General features: G+C 48.8%; 1 protein-coding gene across 1 annotated transcript; it reads right to left on the reverse strand.

Annotated features, from left to right (window-relative positions):
* Nucleotides 1-386: 386 nt before the first annotated feature.
* On the reverse strand, nt 387-16509 carry THUMPD1 (THUMP domain containing 1). The gene is made up of 4 exons (XM_054993574.1): nt 16258-16509; nt 13039-13213; nt 11841-12089; nt 387-3514 (listed from the first exon to the last, which is right to left on the reverse strand). The coding sequence occupies exons 1-4, from the start codon at nt 16468-16470 to the stop codon at nt 3225-3227; spliced, it is 927 nt and encodes a 308-aa protein (XP_054849549.1). The 5' UTR covers nt 16471-16509; the 3' UTR covers nt 387-3224.
* Between the last annotated feature and the right edge of the window lie 199 nt (nt 16510-16708).

Consider the following 16708-nt stretch of genomic DNA (forward strand, 5'->3'; position numbering starts at 1 on the left):
CAAGACACACCGTTAAGATGGGCATTCACCTCAACAAACGCCTGCAACTGCCTTGTTCTAAAATCAGAGCACTGATCCACGCAGATCAGCTTTGTCTACTGTGACGGACAATTCTCGAGAGTCTCAAGCTGAGAATGGCTTTTCCCAACCCCTACCACTTAAGATGCCTTAACTAGAGACATCAGGAATTGAATCTGGGATGATCTGTATGCAAACATCTCCGTCTCTGAGGTGCTGAAGATCCACTGCCAGTTAGAATACACAATCCTGGGCCAACCACCTGAAGTTGTATAAGGCAGCTCTGCTTCGTTCACTTTGAACAAGAAAAACACCCCAGAACCTGAATTATTTTTAAAAGGCCTTCCTTTACATAGTTCAAACTCAAGTCAGACATAAAATGTATTGACGAAGGTCAGTTTCAAAGGGAAACACAGCCAGTTTTAATTTTTTTTTTAAAAAAAGGAAAGGTACACGAGATAATATACAAAATGGAAATGTTTTACCCCTTATTAGATGTTTGAAAGCATAAACATTGTTTTCTGAGATGCTCCAAAGTCAAATGAAAAGCTGAGCGCATGCTGGCCCTTGGGGAGGGGGAAATCCCTCAAAAACATGTTTGCACCTAGTTACTAAAAGAGATTTGATTATTTCTGAAAGGCAGGGTATAATTTTTTAAAAGTTGCTGTAGGTGCATTTTGCCTCTTGCACGTGCAGGCTAACAGCTGTTCCATCCCGCCAACACCCACCGCAGGAAGCAAACAAGCAGCATCAATGAATCATTCGCTTGCACTGCTATCCCAGCTGTGGCTGCCATCAGCCCAAGGAATGAGCACCCAGCAACCAGTTTCTGGTGCCGCAGAGCTACGTTGGCAGCCTCTTCCATTGTTTACCAGCCATAAGAGGAAGCCAAAGTCACCACCTTTGTGTCTATAATGGGCACAAGCACAGCCCCTGCGTGCCCGTGCTCACTCCTTTGAGCCTCTACTTTGGGACACTGAGTGCAATTCAGAACTTTGCTCAACCCCCAATTAGCGGTGATGTCCAAAAACAGAAGGTCGAATCCCAGTTCACAATTCGTGCTTGTAGGAAGTCAACTAAAACCAGCTTGCCAAAAGAGGAGCGAGAGAGCACACCAACACGTCAAATTAGCTATGTTCTTGCTTGTTACAAATAAGTGGAGGCTTGTTAAGATGTCTGAATGCATCTTTCTGTCCCTCCAAAGAGACCGTTTCTTCCTCAGTCGGTCAGGGTGCATAAAGATGGCCGTATCTTTTGTGGGATAAGAAATGTCTGGAAAACCAGGGAGTGCGGAGAGAGACTGCACGGCTACAACTTTCCTCAGCACCCCTTTCATCCATGGGTTAATGAGAGAACGTCTGCTACACGGTTCTTTAATGAGATGTCCTTTGTATCGTACTGACTGCCACTCTTGACTTGTTAAAATGGTGCATGAGAAGAATGGGTGGAAAGAACTTGAAGCTCCTTCCCGTAATGCTTCCCTTGGCCCCCTTCTGTGTCTGATGCCAGTCAGTTATTTCCTAGTTTCCAGCAAATCATTGTCTGCCAATACAACAGACCTGGAAACTATGGTTGGTGAACAGGAATAAGCTGAAGCTTCTATGCAATGGCAGAACCGAGGCCAAGTCTATACATGCAGCAGAAAGAGGTGGCAGAATGGGTTCTACAAACTTCAGGACACAAGTGGAGGATGATGTTCTTTAAATGCTCCCTGAATGTAAAAAAATAAAATTGCTGCAGTTTAAAATCAAAGCTAGAGCAGTAGGGATCCCACCCTGCCGTACTAGTTTCCCACTTACAGCAATTAAGGCAGCATTTGAAGCGTGACTTCGAACCTGCCCTCTGAAGTGGAACAGTCCATTCAACCTCCCTCTGGGGGATGTGCCTGTATCACCTTATAATACCACATGTGTAGACCAGGGCTAATCCACTCGCAGGACACAAAAAGAGGGAGTTCAAGTCCCCTGCCAGACTTTTTCACATAGTGATCTGGTTTCGGTATGATGTCAGAACCGGGGTTGTGTGTGGCAGAATGACGCAGGCCCATTTACTGGCTGAAAATCAGGTCAGCCATCTAAGTCAGGTAACCACTAGCCCAAAAGAACTGTCTCCCCCTCTTCCTTGTATTTGCAGAAAAAGGAGGGTGATTTGCTGTATTCCGAAAACATTTCACTGTTTGGTGGGGAGAGACATGAACAAAACAGTCCAAGAGAAAGAGGCATTGCTGAATTTTCTGTTCTCTCAACTCACCTGTATCCTCTTATCTAGCAGCTTTGAAATCAATGGCAACTTACAGGGTTTACTCTTTGAACTCCACACTGTTTAGAGACTTTCCCCCTGCATCTACTCTGAATTGACAACCCTTCAGAAATCTCAATCCCAGTTCAGAAAACATTAGCACAAAGCTTGACAAAACCTGCAATGTAACATATCAGTTTGAAAATGGAAGCCTCCAATGTCCAAAACTATATACTGTCTACGCACAAAAAGTAGGATCAACCAAGGATAGAGCAAGCCCCACTAGCTTCACAATTAGGCTTGGATAAATCAACACATTGTATGGATTAGCCAAAGCCTGAATGTGAGCACGTGGAAGTTGTATTCCCCTCCCAATTTACCTGCTGCTTTAGCAATGGGCAATTGCCAGGACAGGAAGAAGAGGCTTCTGCCCCCAATCCTCTCCGTCTCTCAGCACTGTGCCAAGGTTTGTAGCAGAGCAGCAGGTAAGAATCTTCTCTGGCCAGAGAAGATTTGGGGGGCTGTTGTCCTCTCCTCAAATTACAGGCTTTGTAAGCACCCAAAGCCTGTGGAGTACAAACTTTGGATGCGCCATCAGTGGCTGTTACCAGTCAGGGCCGTGAAAACTCAGTGCAGGTGCAAAGCAAGGGGGACATCAGGCAGTAAACAAGCAGGCCTCAGGTGCTGCGGCTGAATTTTAACAACAGAAGCTCAGAGGAAACAGAGCATCGGAACATGACCATTAATACTTACAGGGGGCCCACGCAAGAAGAAAATCCTTAAAAAACACTGCAAACCAGCCTTTGACAATCTGGCTTCTAGTGTGATGCTCTCAATGGTGACTCACTTTTGCTGGGCAACTCCCAGAGAGCTTAAAACAAGTTAACCCACCCCCCCAACCCACCCTGAGCCACCGGCTCCTCTTCTGACAGTCTGTGGTCCTTTGGGTTCTCTCTTTCCCAAGCCTGTTAGTGGTCACCATCCTTGTGATTGTCACTGGCCTTTTTCTCGGCCGTCTCTATGTTGCCTTCCGTTGTCTCTTCAGCCAACCCGGCCACTTCTGGCAGCACCTTTGGGGCACCTGGCTGCCCTTCCCCTTGGCTGCCCTTCACCACCTCTTGGAGGTTGTATTTTCGGAAGAGAACGTAGTCCTTCACCACACTCAAACAGCAGATGTTTTTAATTATTTCAACCACAATGGTAAACTCAGGGTTACCCAGGTCAACTTTGTTTTCTGGATTGAGGTGGCCGACCACTCCTGCAAAAGGAAAAAAAAAAACAAAGATAAAATTTATTTATATCCCACCTTTCTCCCCAACGGGAACCCAAGGTGGCTTACATAATTCTCCTGTCTTCCACTTTATCCCCACGACAACAGAGTGTGAGTGGCCCAAGATCACTCGACAACCTTCCATGGCAGAGTAGAGATTCGAACTTGGTTCTCCCAGATCCTTGTCTGACACTCTAACCACTACACCACGCTGGCTCTCTGTGACAAAGTACTAATAAGAATAGCCTTCCTATGGCAAATTACTTAGCAATCCCAGGAAAACAAGGCAGCAGTATGAGAGTGGTGGCAAAGAAAGATGGCAGAGATGAGAAAGGAAAAAGACACAGGGATAAGGAGGAAGAGGAGCAGGTAGTAGAAGTGGCCACAGCAACGGGAGAAGAAGTGCAGTGGTGGGAAGGAGAAGCGACAGAAGGCAGGGCGTGGAGGGGAGAGGACAAAAAAGCAATGGTGATGCAGCAGGGAAGAGATGGTGAGAGGCTAAGGAGAAAGAGGGCAGCGGCAGCAGGGAGCAAAGAAGATGGAGGAAGCAGGGACTGGAAGGGGAACATTTCATCTCCTCCTGCAAGTTTCCACCAGGCCCCTGCTTGTCATTCAATAATAATCTCAGCCACAAGGCTGAAGGCCCATTGCAGATATTCTGGAATAGCCAACTTTCATCTCAACTACTGTTTTGTCACCGTGACTCAGCAGAAAATCAGAAAACGAAGTTAGTGAGTGCTGGAGTCCAACAAGGCCCAGGCTCAATTCACTACATCAAGAACAATGAGGCTTGCCAAGACAGGTGGAGCCTAACACTCTACAAGAGACACTGCGGCTCACAAAGCAACCCAGTCACCCAGCAATCACTCACGGCAGTACAGTTTTCAAACATTTTATGCCCAGAGGTAAAGAAATTGTAGAGGTTAGGCTGATAGTGTGTGCCTGCACCAAGGGTACCTAGTGTCAGACTGTGGCTAAATAAGGCACTCACTACAGGGTTCCCTTTAGAAGCAAACACAAGTCCATTGTTTGGAAAAGGAAACTTTACTGCAGACAAGGTCCATTATAGTCCACTGTCCTGAATAGGAGAATCAGGATGGTACATGATCATTGTTACCAATGAAGAGCAAGCATAAGATACAGAGTAGCAATACCCATCTGGATCAGCCTCCCCCCACAGTTCTCAAAACAACATCTCTCAGTCCTGGGAAGCTGCTCTCCTTCAAGGCCAATGCTTGGTGGAACGGTGTTAGACAAAACAGTCTCCTCCGGTGGGAACGCCGCCTGGGAACTGGTGCACCTGGGAAGAAGACACTCAAACACTAGAAGCATTAGAAAATGGAGTCAGTACAGTTTAGATATACACTGGACCTGACATTCTGCCCCCCTTAAAACAGATCCCCCCCTGGCTTATATGGGTAGCGAGTATGAAAAGCTTTGGTTAATCTAGGAGCATGAACATGTGCAGAGTTCACCCATTCATCGTAACCAGAATCAAAGTCCTTCCATCTAATGAGGTAAAAAAGCTGGTTTCGTTTGAGTTTAGAGTCCAAGATTTGTTGTACCTCATAGTGTATTTGGTCGTCTATCAAAGTTGGAATGGGTGGAGCTTTGATGTGCCATTTGTTGTCGATGGGAGCTCTCTTTAGAAGACTGACATGGAACGTATCATGCACATGGCGCAGGTTCTTGGGCAAAGTTACAGCAACAGTCACTTTATTTATTATCTTGCGCACAGGAAAAGGTCCTAGGAATTTCAGAGCAAGTTTGCGGCTTGTCTGAGCGAGTTTTAGATTTTTTGTGGAAATATACACATGATCTCCGGGTTGTAATTCCCATTCGGCCACACGATGGCGGTCTGCGTATTTTTTGAAATCCAGTTTGGCTTTTTCAAGGTGTTTCTTAATAAGAGTCCATTGCTGCGCTGCTTCCCCCCACCACGAAGATACATCTGGCAATTTAGAGGAATGGAGAGGGGGTGTATCCAACGGGAAGGGATTGAAGTGAATTCCGTAGACAATTTTGAAGGGGGCCTCCCCCGTTGAAGCGTGTACACTGTTGTTATAGGAGAACTCGGCCAGAGGGAGGAGGTCCACCCAATTATCTTGTTGAAAATTGATGTAGCAACGAAGAAACTGTTCTAATATTTGGTTTGTTTTTTCGGATTGCCCGTCGGTTTGTGGGTGGTGCTTGAACTGATGCCTTGTTCAATATTCAACATTTTCAAAAGCTCCCGCCAGAAGTTGGCAACGAACTGTCCGCCGCGATCCGAAATCACCTTGGACGGAAAAGAATGTAATTTTACGATGTGCTTTAGAAACAAATCTGCTAGTTTTCGAGCGGAGGGTATAGTAGTACAGGGGATAAAATGAGCTTGTTTGGAGAACAGATCTACCACAACTAAAATACAATTATGTCCTTTTGAGATAGGTAGATCAGTGATAAAGTCCATGGATATTACTTCCCAGGGTCTGTTTGGCGTTTCCAATGGTTGCAGGAGACCCGGAGGCTTCCCTTTCCTGGTTTTGGCACTGAGGCAAACAGGACAGGAACTAACATATTGGGAAATGTCTTTGCGCATGCCCGGCCACCAGAATTGTCTTTGGATTAGATGCAAAGTTTTCAGATACCCATAATGTCCAGCAGTGGGAGCATCATGACAGCGCTGCAAAACTTCCAGTCTGAGGCTGTCTGGGACATAAAACTTGCTCCCGGCTAACCAATCCCCTTGTGGGGATTGGGTCAGTTTGCTTCGCGGAGCTCTATCCCCCTCCTTCTCCACTTCAGTTTTAAGTTTCGATTTCCACTCTTGGTTGGGCGGGAGGGGCTGCTTGGCACGGCTGCGAGTAGTCACCACGCCCCCAAGTTGCGTAGGCGAGAAGACAGTGTCGACAGTCTCCTCCCGTTTGCTCTTATGTTGGGGCATGCGCGATAGGGCGTCTGCCAAAAAGTTAGTTTTGCCCGGGAGATAATTTAGAGTGAAGTTGAATTTGGAAAAGAATTCCGCCCATCGCAATTGCTTGGCATTCAGTCTGCGTGGGCTCCGGAGGGCCTCCAGATTTTTATGATCCGTCCAGACCTCGAAAGGGTATCGCGCCCCCTCCAGCCAATGTCTCCAGTTAGTAAGGGCCGCTTTTACTGCAAAGGCCTCCTTCTCCCACACATTCCAATTCCTTTCTGCCTCCGAAAACTTCCTAGACAAGAAAGCACAAGGCCGCAGCCTACCATCCTCCCCCTTCTGCAGTAAAACTCCCCCTATCGCCGTATCGCTGGCGTCGACCTGTACTATGAAAGGGGATTGTTCGTTGGGGTGGGAGAGGATGGGTTCTGTTACAAATTGCTTTTTTAGACAATCGAAGGCCGTTTGGCAATCGGGGGTCCATTGCAGTTTGGCAGAGGGTTTTTTAGCTTGGTCCCCTTTATCTTTGGTTTTCAGCAAGTCTGTTAAAGGGAGCGTGATTTGGGCGAAATTTGCTATGAAGTCTCTATAGAAGTTGGCAAAACCCAGGAAGGATTGTAGTTCTTTACGGGTGGTGGGTGTCTGCCAGTCCTGGATCGCCTGTATTTTGGCTGGATCCATTTTCAGACCTTCTTGGGAGATACAATACCCGAGGTAAGTGAGTTCGGTTTTATGGAATTCACATTTGGACAGTTTGATGGGCAGCTTATTCTTCATTAGGGTGGCTAAGACTTTTCGTACCGTTTGAATATGTTCTTCCTCGGTGTCCGAGTAAATTAACACATCATCAAGGTACACCACCACCCCTTTGTACAGAAATTCGTGTAGAACTTCGTTTATCATGGACATGAATACAGACGGGGCTCCCGTCAAACCAAAAGGCATAACTAAGTATTCATATTGTCCGAGGGGCGTATTGAAAGCGGTTTTCCACTCATCCCCTGCCTTGATACGAACGTGGAAGTAAGCATCTTTTAGATCTAATTTCGTAAAGATCTTACCTTGGGCCACGACGTTGAGAAGGTCTCGGATGAGCGGTATGGGATAGGCGTTGTTGGTGGACACTGCATTCAAACCTCGGAAATCTGTGCACAGTCGAAGTCCCCCATCCTTCTTTTTCACGAAGAGGACTGGAGCGGCGTGGGGGCTAGCGGCTGGGCGGATGAACCCTCGTTGGAGGTTGGTGTCAATGAATTTCCGGAGCTCTTCGCGTTCATGGAGACTCATGGGATAAAGTCGTCCTTTGGGCAGTGAGGCTCCGGGTAAAATTTCTACCGCACAGTCCGTTCGTCGGTGCGGGGGTAAAGTATCTGCTTCCTCTTCCGAGAAAGCATTTAGAAAAGGCCAGTACGGTTCGGGTATTTGGTTGACTTCTTCTTGGGTGAGAAGGGCCTTTTCTTTGTAAGTTGGATCTTCGCCCCAGTTTTGATTCCAACGGTGATTTTTGCAGTTGGTATGACTGAAGGTAATACATCCTTGTGCCCAGTCTATGTAGGGATTGTGATCACATAGCCATTTGCTGCCTAGAATTAACGGGTACTTGGCAGTAGAGCTGATGACAAAGGACCTCTTTTCCCAATGTGGTCCCATGCCTGTGATCACTGGGATGGTTTCAGTTGTTACAGGATTCATGTTGGTACCATCCATTTGCTCAAAGATTACTGGATTTTGTAGATCCCGAGTTGGTAGGACTAGTCCATTGACTAGAGCAGGGGCGATGATGTCTCTTGAGCAGCCCGAGTCAATAAGAGCTTGCACCCGAACGTGCATCTTCCTCTCTGGGTTGATTAGAGTCACTGGCATGAATAAGATGGACCCAGGCGGCCGGTTCCGTGCAGGGACGGGCTTAGGGTGGATCTGTCGTTTGGGTCCTTTCACGACAGATCCATTTCGTTTCCCGACTGGGGACTTTCTGGATTGGCTTCTGCGGTTGGGGAAGCGGGATCGTATTCCATGACTTCTTCCGCCTCCAGCCCTCTCTCCGAGGCTGGCCTTTGGGAAGCGCCGCGGCCTCTATTTGCTCGTGGTGCAGGAGTCGGGCGTTGGAGCGTAGGAAACGGAGCAAGGGTTGGACGCCGTAATTGGAGCGGAGGTCTTTGCACAGGCCGGTAAGGGCATTGTGCTGCAAAGTGACCAGCCTGTCCGCATTGCAAACACAGCCCTTGTTGCCATCTAGCATCTCTCGCTCCACGGGTGGCGTAGCTAGCTCCCCGTGTTCCCCTCTGTAAGGTCAATGGTCTTCTTTGTCCCGTTTGTTGTTGTTGTTCAACCAAACGGACTTCCAAAATGCGATTCTCTACTTCGCAAACAAGTTGGATCCACCCTAACAGCGTGGGGGGATTGTCTTGCATGAGGGCTCTGTCCAAAAGTCTCGGGTTAAGGCCTTGTTTGAACAGGATAATCTTGGTGGACTCCTCACACCTAGGGCACTTGGCTGCTAATTGCCGGAATTTTGTGACATAGTCTCTTGCTGACATGCTGCCTTGTTTGATGGCTTGCAATTCTGTTCGGGCCCTGGTTTCTTCTAAGGGGTCTTCATATTGCGCTCGGATAGCATCCACTAACCCCTGGAGAGTATCTAGTTCTGGGGCCCCGACATTGTATAGTCCTACATACCAATCTGCTGCTTTGCCCTGTAACCGAGATCCGAGATGTTCGATTTGACTGGCCTCACTGCCGAAAAGGTGCCCCCATCGATTGAAAAACTGTACCACTTGTACTAAGAAAAATCCCAATTTGGAGGGATCCCCATCGAAGGTGGCTTCCAGCTTCACCCAGCCCATCGGGAGTTCTTGTCTCGGAGCAGGCGCTGGGTAAAAGTCCATCGGCAGTCTTAGTTGCGCCTGAGGCACAGGAGGAGGTAACTGGAGTCTCGGTCAGGGCAACGGTGCTGGCTGTACTGGCGGCGGTTGAACCGGCGGTGCCGGCTGGGGTTGGGCTGGTTGTGCGGGCGGAGGTTGGACCGGCGGTGCTGGAGGAGGTTGCCGTGGTTGCGCTGTCGGGGTTGGTCTTGGTTGGGCCGGAGGCTGCAGTGGCGGGCGAGCAGGAGGCGGCAGTCTCGGTCTGGCTGGTAACACGGGAGGCGTTGGCGGTAGCTGTCGAGGTGGAGGAGGTTGGTGTGGTTGAATGGAGATCGGCCGCTGAGGAGGGGGTTGGAGGTGTCGTAGTGGTGCAGGCCGTCCCGGTTGGTTCGGGGGTGGTACGACGGGCTGGTCCTGGGGCTGCTGCAACGGTATGAGCTGCGGGCGAGGTGAGAGGGGCCGCAGCGGCGAGGGTTGAACAGGTGGAAGGCCGCGCGGGCTTGCCCCTCCGGGCGTTGTTAATCTGGGAAGCAGCGGCTGGCCTCTGGGCGCTGTTGGACCGTCTCCCGTAGGTTGCCCGACGGGGACAGTGTCTCGCGGTTGATGAGGGGCTCCCTCCTCGGATGGAGCCGCGTGTGCTCCCGCTTGGTCCGGCCGGACCGTTATAGGAGAAGTAAGAGGGGGTATCACCGGTGTATCACTTGGCTTTTCTTCCCCTTCCGTAGGCCTCTCAACGGGAGTCTCGTCTGGCGGCGCATCCCCTTCCTGGTTAGGAGGTTCGGTGGGGGTCTCTCCGGGTGGCTCAACCGGGTCATCCCTTCTCGGTGGAATTTCCTGCTGTGCGGGAAGTTCCTTGGGTTGCTCTCCCGATTCGCCAGGATAGGTGCCCCCCTCGCCGGTAGGTGACGGCCGCTGCTGGACATCCTCCACCGGATAGGAGATGACACTTTGGAGGGTAGCTATCTGTATCGCCATCTCTTCAGGAGACAGTCTTTCCCCTGCTCCCATTGCCGAAATTAAATGGATGGCATGAGCCAAACTTTCTTCCATATCCATCAGTTTAGCTTCTAACTGTTGCATTCGACTTGGCCCCGGTTGCTCGCTTATGAAACCTTCATTAGTTGCACTCACCGGGGAAAAGGGGCCCCAAGGAGGAGGGTCCCCTTGGACGACTCTCGATCTCGCGGCTAGAATTCCCTTGGCCATACCCGTCACGGCCGAGATGCTGGTATCCACCGCATAGGTGCGACCTTGTATCTGCTCCCAACTTTGTTCAGGGACCTCCGTTGGCTCTTTCCACGGAGCAAGTTCGGAGTAATCCCAACTCAGGGCGCCGCGGCGAGACGTGTCCCCCTCCGTCTGCTCGAACGTCCTGTTCCAATATCGCCATGGTTGGCTGCTGTCTAGCTCCGGGACGGTTCCTAGGCTTCGGCGCCCTTCCATCGAAACTCGTGGATGGAGTCCACCTGCCCGACGCTCTCTGGTTTCTCGGGGTCTGGCACCCCACTCCGACGGGGTGGGTACCGAAATCAAGGGGAGAGCGGTCGCTTTCGGCCTTGCCCCGAGGTCGGCTTCGGTCTCGTCCCGAGTACTGAGTTCGATGAGAGGCGGGGTGGAAGTGGAGGCTCCGGTTCCGTTCCCGGCTGCTCCCAGCTCCTGGGAGTCTTGGGCTTGCACGGGTTGCACAGGTTGATTGTCGGGAGTCGCATACGGATCAAACAAAGGATCCCTGTCCGGGACAACCTTGGATTCCGCTGGGCCCGACTCAGACATGATTGGTAACAAAATGTCAGACTGTGGCTAAATAAGGCACTCACTACAGGGTTCCCTTTAGAAGCAAACACAAGTCCATTGTTTGGAAAAGGAAACTTTACTGCAGACAAGGTCCATTATAGTCCACTGTCCTGAATAGGAGAATCAGGATGGTACATGATCATTGTTACCAATGAAGAGCAAGCATAAGATACAGAGTAGCAATACCCATCTGGATCAGCCTCCCCCCACAGTTCTCAAAACAACATCTCTCAGTCCTGGGAAGCTGCTCTCCTTCAAGGCCAATGCTTGGTGGAACGGTGTTAGACAAAACAGTCTCCTCCGGTGGGAACGCCGCCTGGGAACTGGTGCACCTGGGAAGAAGACACTCAAACACTAGAAGCATTAGAAAATGGAGTCAGTACAGTTTAGATATACACTGGACCTGACACCTAGCAAGTTTCTATGGCAAAGTTTGGATTTGAACCTGGAATCCCCCAGATCCTAGGCTGATACTCTAACCGCTACACTATGCTGACTCCCTAGGCCACAGTCCAGCCTGAACATGGTTTTCGTATAACCAAGACAGACCATGGGTCCTTCTTGTTCAGTATTGCCTCTGCTCTAACTGGCAGCTGCTCTCCAGGGTATCGCGCACAGGGAGGTCTTCTCCAACATCTGCCACATGAGATTCTTGAACCTGATATTCCAGGGATTGACCTTCTTCGTGCAAAGCAGGTCCTCCACCACTGAGCCATGGCCCTTCCCCCTTGAAAATGCACCTCAAAAGCAGGCCACATACCTGCCAGTTCTTTGATGACTTCTTCTCTACTCAGGTGGCTGTTATTGCGAGCCTTGTACACAATCTGGAAAGTGCCCTTCTTGGGAGTTTTAAACCACGGCTCAAAGAAGGTCTCCGAATAACGCTTCATGTCCTCCAGGAAGGCTTTGCAGGTGCCGGAAACAGGCAACATGCGCAGAATCACTCTGGTTTTCTTCTTCTTGGTGGTGTGCATGTCCTTCAGGATGTGATGCACCAACTTTTCGGGTTCTGGAAGAAGAAAGCATATAGTTTTCATCTGCTTAATGGAAAATACAGAGCGACATGGCTAAAAGAAACCAAGGAAATCTTAAAAAAAAAAAACCTAAATACAGTCAGCAGCATGCAGTACTTAAAAAGCCAAGAAAGACTGTGAGTAGCAACACTTGTGTATATCAAAAAGGCAGAGGGAGAGCAATGCACAAAAACATCAACTGTAAAAAATAAAGCTGCCTTGATCCACACCACTGACTGATGTGCAGAGGCAGCCAGAGAGTGGAAGAGAGCAAACAATCTCAAGCTTATGCCAGACTGTATGGAAACATTGTGGATGGGGAGCCAGGCTGATCCTGGAACATACTGCAACTTGCATTGCACCAGACTGTACTCCCCTTGAAAGAGCATGCCACCAAAATACCAAGGTGACAGAGGCAGCTAGAAAAGTGGTTTTTTTTCCAGTTCCAGCTAGAACACCAACTGTGACCATTTCCAGAAAAAAGGAGGCCTGGTCTAGACTGTCATAAGACACTCCACTTGCTGACTCTTCAGCAGGTTCAGGCTGTAGCAGCTAGCTAAGACATCAAGAAACACGTGCCATGATGACTGCATTACAGCTGTTCCAGGTAAACCACACTGGCTTTGAGCTTGTTTCCTGGGCTCATGGCAAAGTGCTCATCATAGCATGCAATGCTCTACAGAGCCTCCTTGCCACACCCTCCTGGAGCTAGAGAGTCTTTTATTCTGAAAGGCCCTCTTTAAAGTTCATTTCTCATCCCAGTTTTTCAAAGTTTTTACATGTGGATTTGTAATGGGTTTTGGTATTTTACATTGCTGTGAGGTGTGTTGAGCGACATGAAGAATAAGAAAAATAAAAATCTGGGCTCCCCCACAACATGTGTAGCTTGATGCCAGCGCACACCGACAGTGCATGTTCTAGGCTTTCCATGACATGCAAACACACCTACACCCAGCGTCCGGATGAAGACCACATTGTTGGCACCACTCTCCACTGACTGGAAGCGTCTCAGCTTCTGTTCTGTTGAAGCGCGAATCTGATCAACTTCTTTTTTTAGAGCAGCTTCGGCGTCCTCCTCATCCTCACTTCCTGATACTCTGCTGTCGTCGTGGTCTGTGAACTGTCCACACAAAACACAGCATTGTGCAATGATGAGAGCATTGCTGAAGCTGGTACTGTTTGTTAAAATATCTGCATACCTCCTTCTCCATGCAACAGACCCCAAGGGGGTTCACAATACATAATCAGAGAGGCAGCTTCTAAAACAAGAATAGCAAGCCTATTACATACTGCAAAGCAATGAAAATCACATTTATTAGGAATGATGAAGGCCTCACTGTAAACCAAACAAGCAGCTAAAGTACAATTCAGGAAAAGACTTTCGGACAAGTCCAGAGGAACATATACAGGCTCATATAAAGAGAGGTGGTCCTTCAGGTAAGTAGGCCTATAAAACACTTCAAAGGTGCAAAATAGCATCTGAACTTGAACCCAGAAACAAGTCAGTAACCAATGAAGCTAAACCTGGACATTATGGTGAAACTATCTGTGACCCTAATAATAATATCAACTGTGCTTATATACCGCTTTTCTAGACAGATTAGTGCCCCATTCAGAGTGGTGAACAAGTTAATGTTATTATTATTCCCACAAGACAGCTGGAGAGCTGAGGCTGAGAGAAGTGGCTTACCTAAGGCCACGTGAGCTCATGGCAGTAGCAGGATTCAAACCAGTGGAGTGCTGATTCACAGCCAAACCACTCAACCACTATAATAATAATGATAACATTCAATTTATATATTGCCCTTCAGGATGACTTAACACTCACTCAGAGGGGTTTACAAAGTATGTTATTATTATCCTCACAACAAAACACCCTGTGAGGTGGGTGGGGCTGAGAGACTCCTAGAAGCTGTGACTGACCCAAGGTCACCCAGCTGGCTTCAAGCAGAGGAGTGGGGAATCAAACCTGGTTCTCCAGATTAGAGTCCTGCCGCTTTTACCACTACACCAAGCTGGCTGTGCTATAGCAGCTCTCTACTTCCCACAATAGCCAAGATGAAGCTCCAGAAGGCTCATAAACAGAGGCACAGAGGTCCAAGTCTCCTCACCCCACAACTGGAATTCAGAGGTATACTACCTCTAAACTTGGTGATCCAATTATGGACTTCCCTATAAGTTAGGTAAGAACATAAGAACATAAGAACATAAGCAAAGCCATGTTGGATCAGGCCAGTGGCCCATCCAGTCCAACATTCTGTCACACACAGTGGCTAGAAATCCAGTGCCATCTAAAGGACTGTCAGTGAGGCCAGGACACCAGAAGCCCTCCCACTGCCTTCCTTCCAGCATCAAGACAACAGAGCACCACCTCCCCACAAAGAGAATACCATCTATCTCCTGTGGCTAATAGCCACTGATGGACCTCTGCTCCATATATTTGTCCAGTCCCCTCTTGAAGCTGGCAATGCTTGTAGCTGCCGCCACCTCCTGTGGCAACGAATTCCATGTGTTTATCACCCTTTGTGTAAAGTAGTATTTTCTTCTATCTGTTCTAACCCGACTGCTCAATAATTTCATAGAGTGCCCACGAGTTCTTGTATTGTGAGAAAGGGAGAAAAACACATCTTTCTCTACCTTCTCTAACCCGTGCATTATCTTGTAAACCTCTATCATGTCTCCCCTCAGTCGTCTTTTCTCCAGGCTAAAGAGCCCCAAGCGCCTCAATCTTTCCTCATAGGGAAAGTGTTCCAACCCTTTAATCATTTTAGTTGCCCTTCTCTGTACTTTTTCCAGTGCTATGATATCTTTTTTAAGGTGTGGCGACCAGAACTGTACACAGTACTCCAAATGAGGCCTCACCATCGATTTATACAGAGGCATTATGATACTGGCTGATTTGTTTTCAATCCCTTTCCTAATAACCCCTAGCATAGCATTAGCTTTTTTTATGGCAGTCACACACTGCGCTGACGTTTTTAGTGAGTTATCTATCATGACTCCAAGATCTCTCTCTTGGTCAGTCTCCGCCAGTTCAGACCCCATCAACTTGTATTTATATTTTGGATTTTTGGTTCCAATGTGCATTACTTTGCACTTGGCTACATTGAACCTCATTTGCCACATGGATGCCCACTCTTCTAGCCTCGACAGATCCCTTTGGAGTGCCTCACAATCCTCTCTGGCTTTCACCACCCTGAACAATTTCGTGTCATCTGCAAATTTAGCCACTTCACTGCTTAATCCCAATTCCAAATCATTAATAAACAAGTTAAAAAGCATTGGACCCAATACCGACCCCTGTGGCACCCCACTGCTCACCACCCTCCACTGTGAGAAGTGCCCGTTTATACTCACTCTGTGTTTCCTATTAATTAGCCAGTTTTCGATCCACAAGAGGACTTGGCTCCTTATCCCATAGCTAGGTAAGTTAGGTAAGAACTCCATGCCACACTTGTGGCCTTCCCATAGGCACCTGGTTGACCGCTGTGGGAAATCCAATCCACTGAACCATATACACCCTTTCTTCTGTTATTAGCTATGACAGCCAAATGGATCCTCCATGATCAGTGGCAGTACATCTTTATTATTTACATTATTTATAGATCAAGATGTGTAGCCATGTTAATCTGTCTGTAGCAGAACAAAAGAGCAACGGTTCAGTAGCACCTATAAGACTGACAAAATTTGTGGTAGGATATGCTCTTTCGTGAGTCACAGCTCTTTTACATTATTTATAGTCCGCCTTTCTCACTGAGACTCAAGGCAGATTCATGTAGTGTGAGTATGATCTACAGCTGGACCAACCAATTAACAATAAAAATGGGTTTGGATTATTGAAAATTTGAAGGCAAGCCGAACAGCCATTTGCACTGCTTGGACAGCCAGCCTGTTGGAAACCAGGATGTAGGACGAGATGGACCCTTTGGCCTGACGCAGCCCGATTCTTCTGCAGCAGCAGGGCTATGGAAACGAAACCGAATTTCCACGTCCAGAAGAAGCGCGCCGCATTAGGCTGGCCTGATCCAGGAAAGCTCCTTGGAGAATTAGCTCCGGTAGCTAAACCGAACCTCCACGCTCAGGAGCAGTGTACCTCAACAGGAAAGCCGGAGGGCTTTTCCCTTTCAGGCACCTGGTCGGCCGCTGCCTTTGTCCTGTCCTCACCTGCTCGGGCCCGTAGAGCTGTTCTCCGTACTCGCCCAGCAGGCTGTAGGCTTCGGCCACGCACTTGCGCTCGTTCATGTTACAGGTGATGAGGATGCCGCACATGCCCGCCTCCAGCTGGCGCGCCCCGCTCGGCCGGGCCCGCTTGGCCGCTTGCACGTACTGAGCTTTGGGCCGCCGCTTACGAGACGCCGCCGCCTCTAGGGTAGCCATGGCAGCCGAAGGGCCACGAACCACGCGCTGCCCACGTCCCGGCCGCAGGTCTGGTGACATCATCTAGACGCGCCGTAGGAGCAGGCATAGAGATCAGTGATGGGAAGGCTAGAGTAGGCACTTCCGGTCAAAAACCGAACGTGTTTCCATTAAAAAGGTATGGGACTTTTATCAGAGTGACATGAGCTAGATGAGCACAGCCGTCTGTGATTAACCGGAAGTTAATGAAACGAAGAGC

This window comes from Eublepharis macularius, chromosome 12, assembly GCF_028583425.1.
Source record: "Eublepharis macularius isolate TG4126 chromosome 12, MPM_Emac_v1.0, whole genome shotgun sequence".
NCBI classification, from domain to species: Eukaryota; Metazoa; Chordata; class Lepidosauria; order Squamata; family Eublepharidae; genus Eublepharis; species Eublepharis macularius.

Excerpts from the sequence above, each read along its gene's own strand:
- THUMPD1 (XM_054993574.1), bottom strand. The coding sequence starts at position 16,470 with ATGGCTACCCTAGAGGCGGCGGCGTCTCGTAAGCGGCGGCCCAAAGCT. Across the intron at positions 13,214-16,257 it reads AGCTCTACGGGCCCGAGCAG|TTCACAGACCACGACGACAG; the intron begins GTGAGGACAGGA and ends TTGTGTGGACAG. Across the intron at positions 12,090-13,038 it reads CATCCGGACGCTGGGTGTAG|AACCCGAAAAGTTGGTGCAT; the intron begins GTGTGTTTGCAT and ends TTCTTCTTCCAG.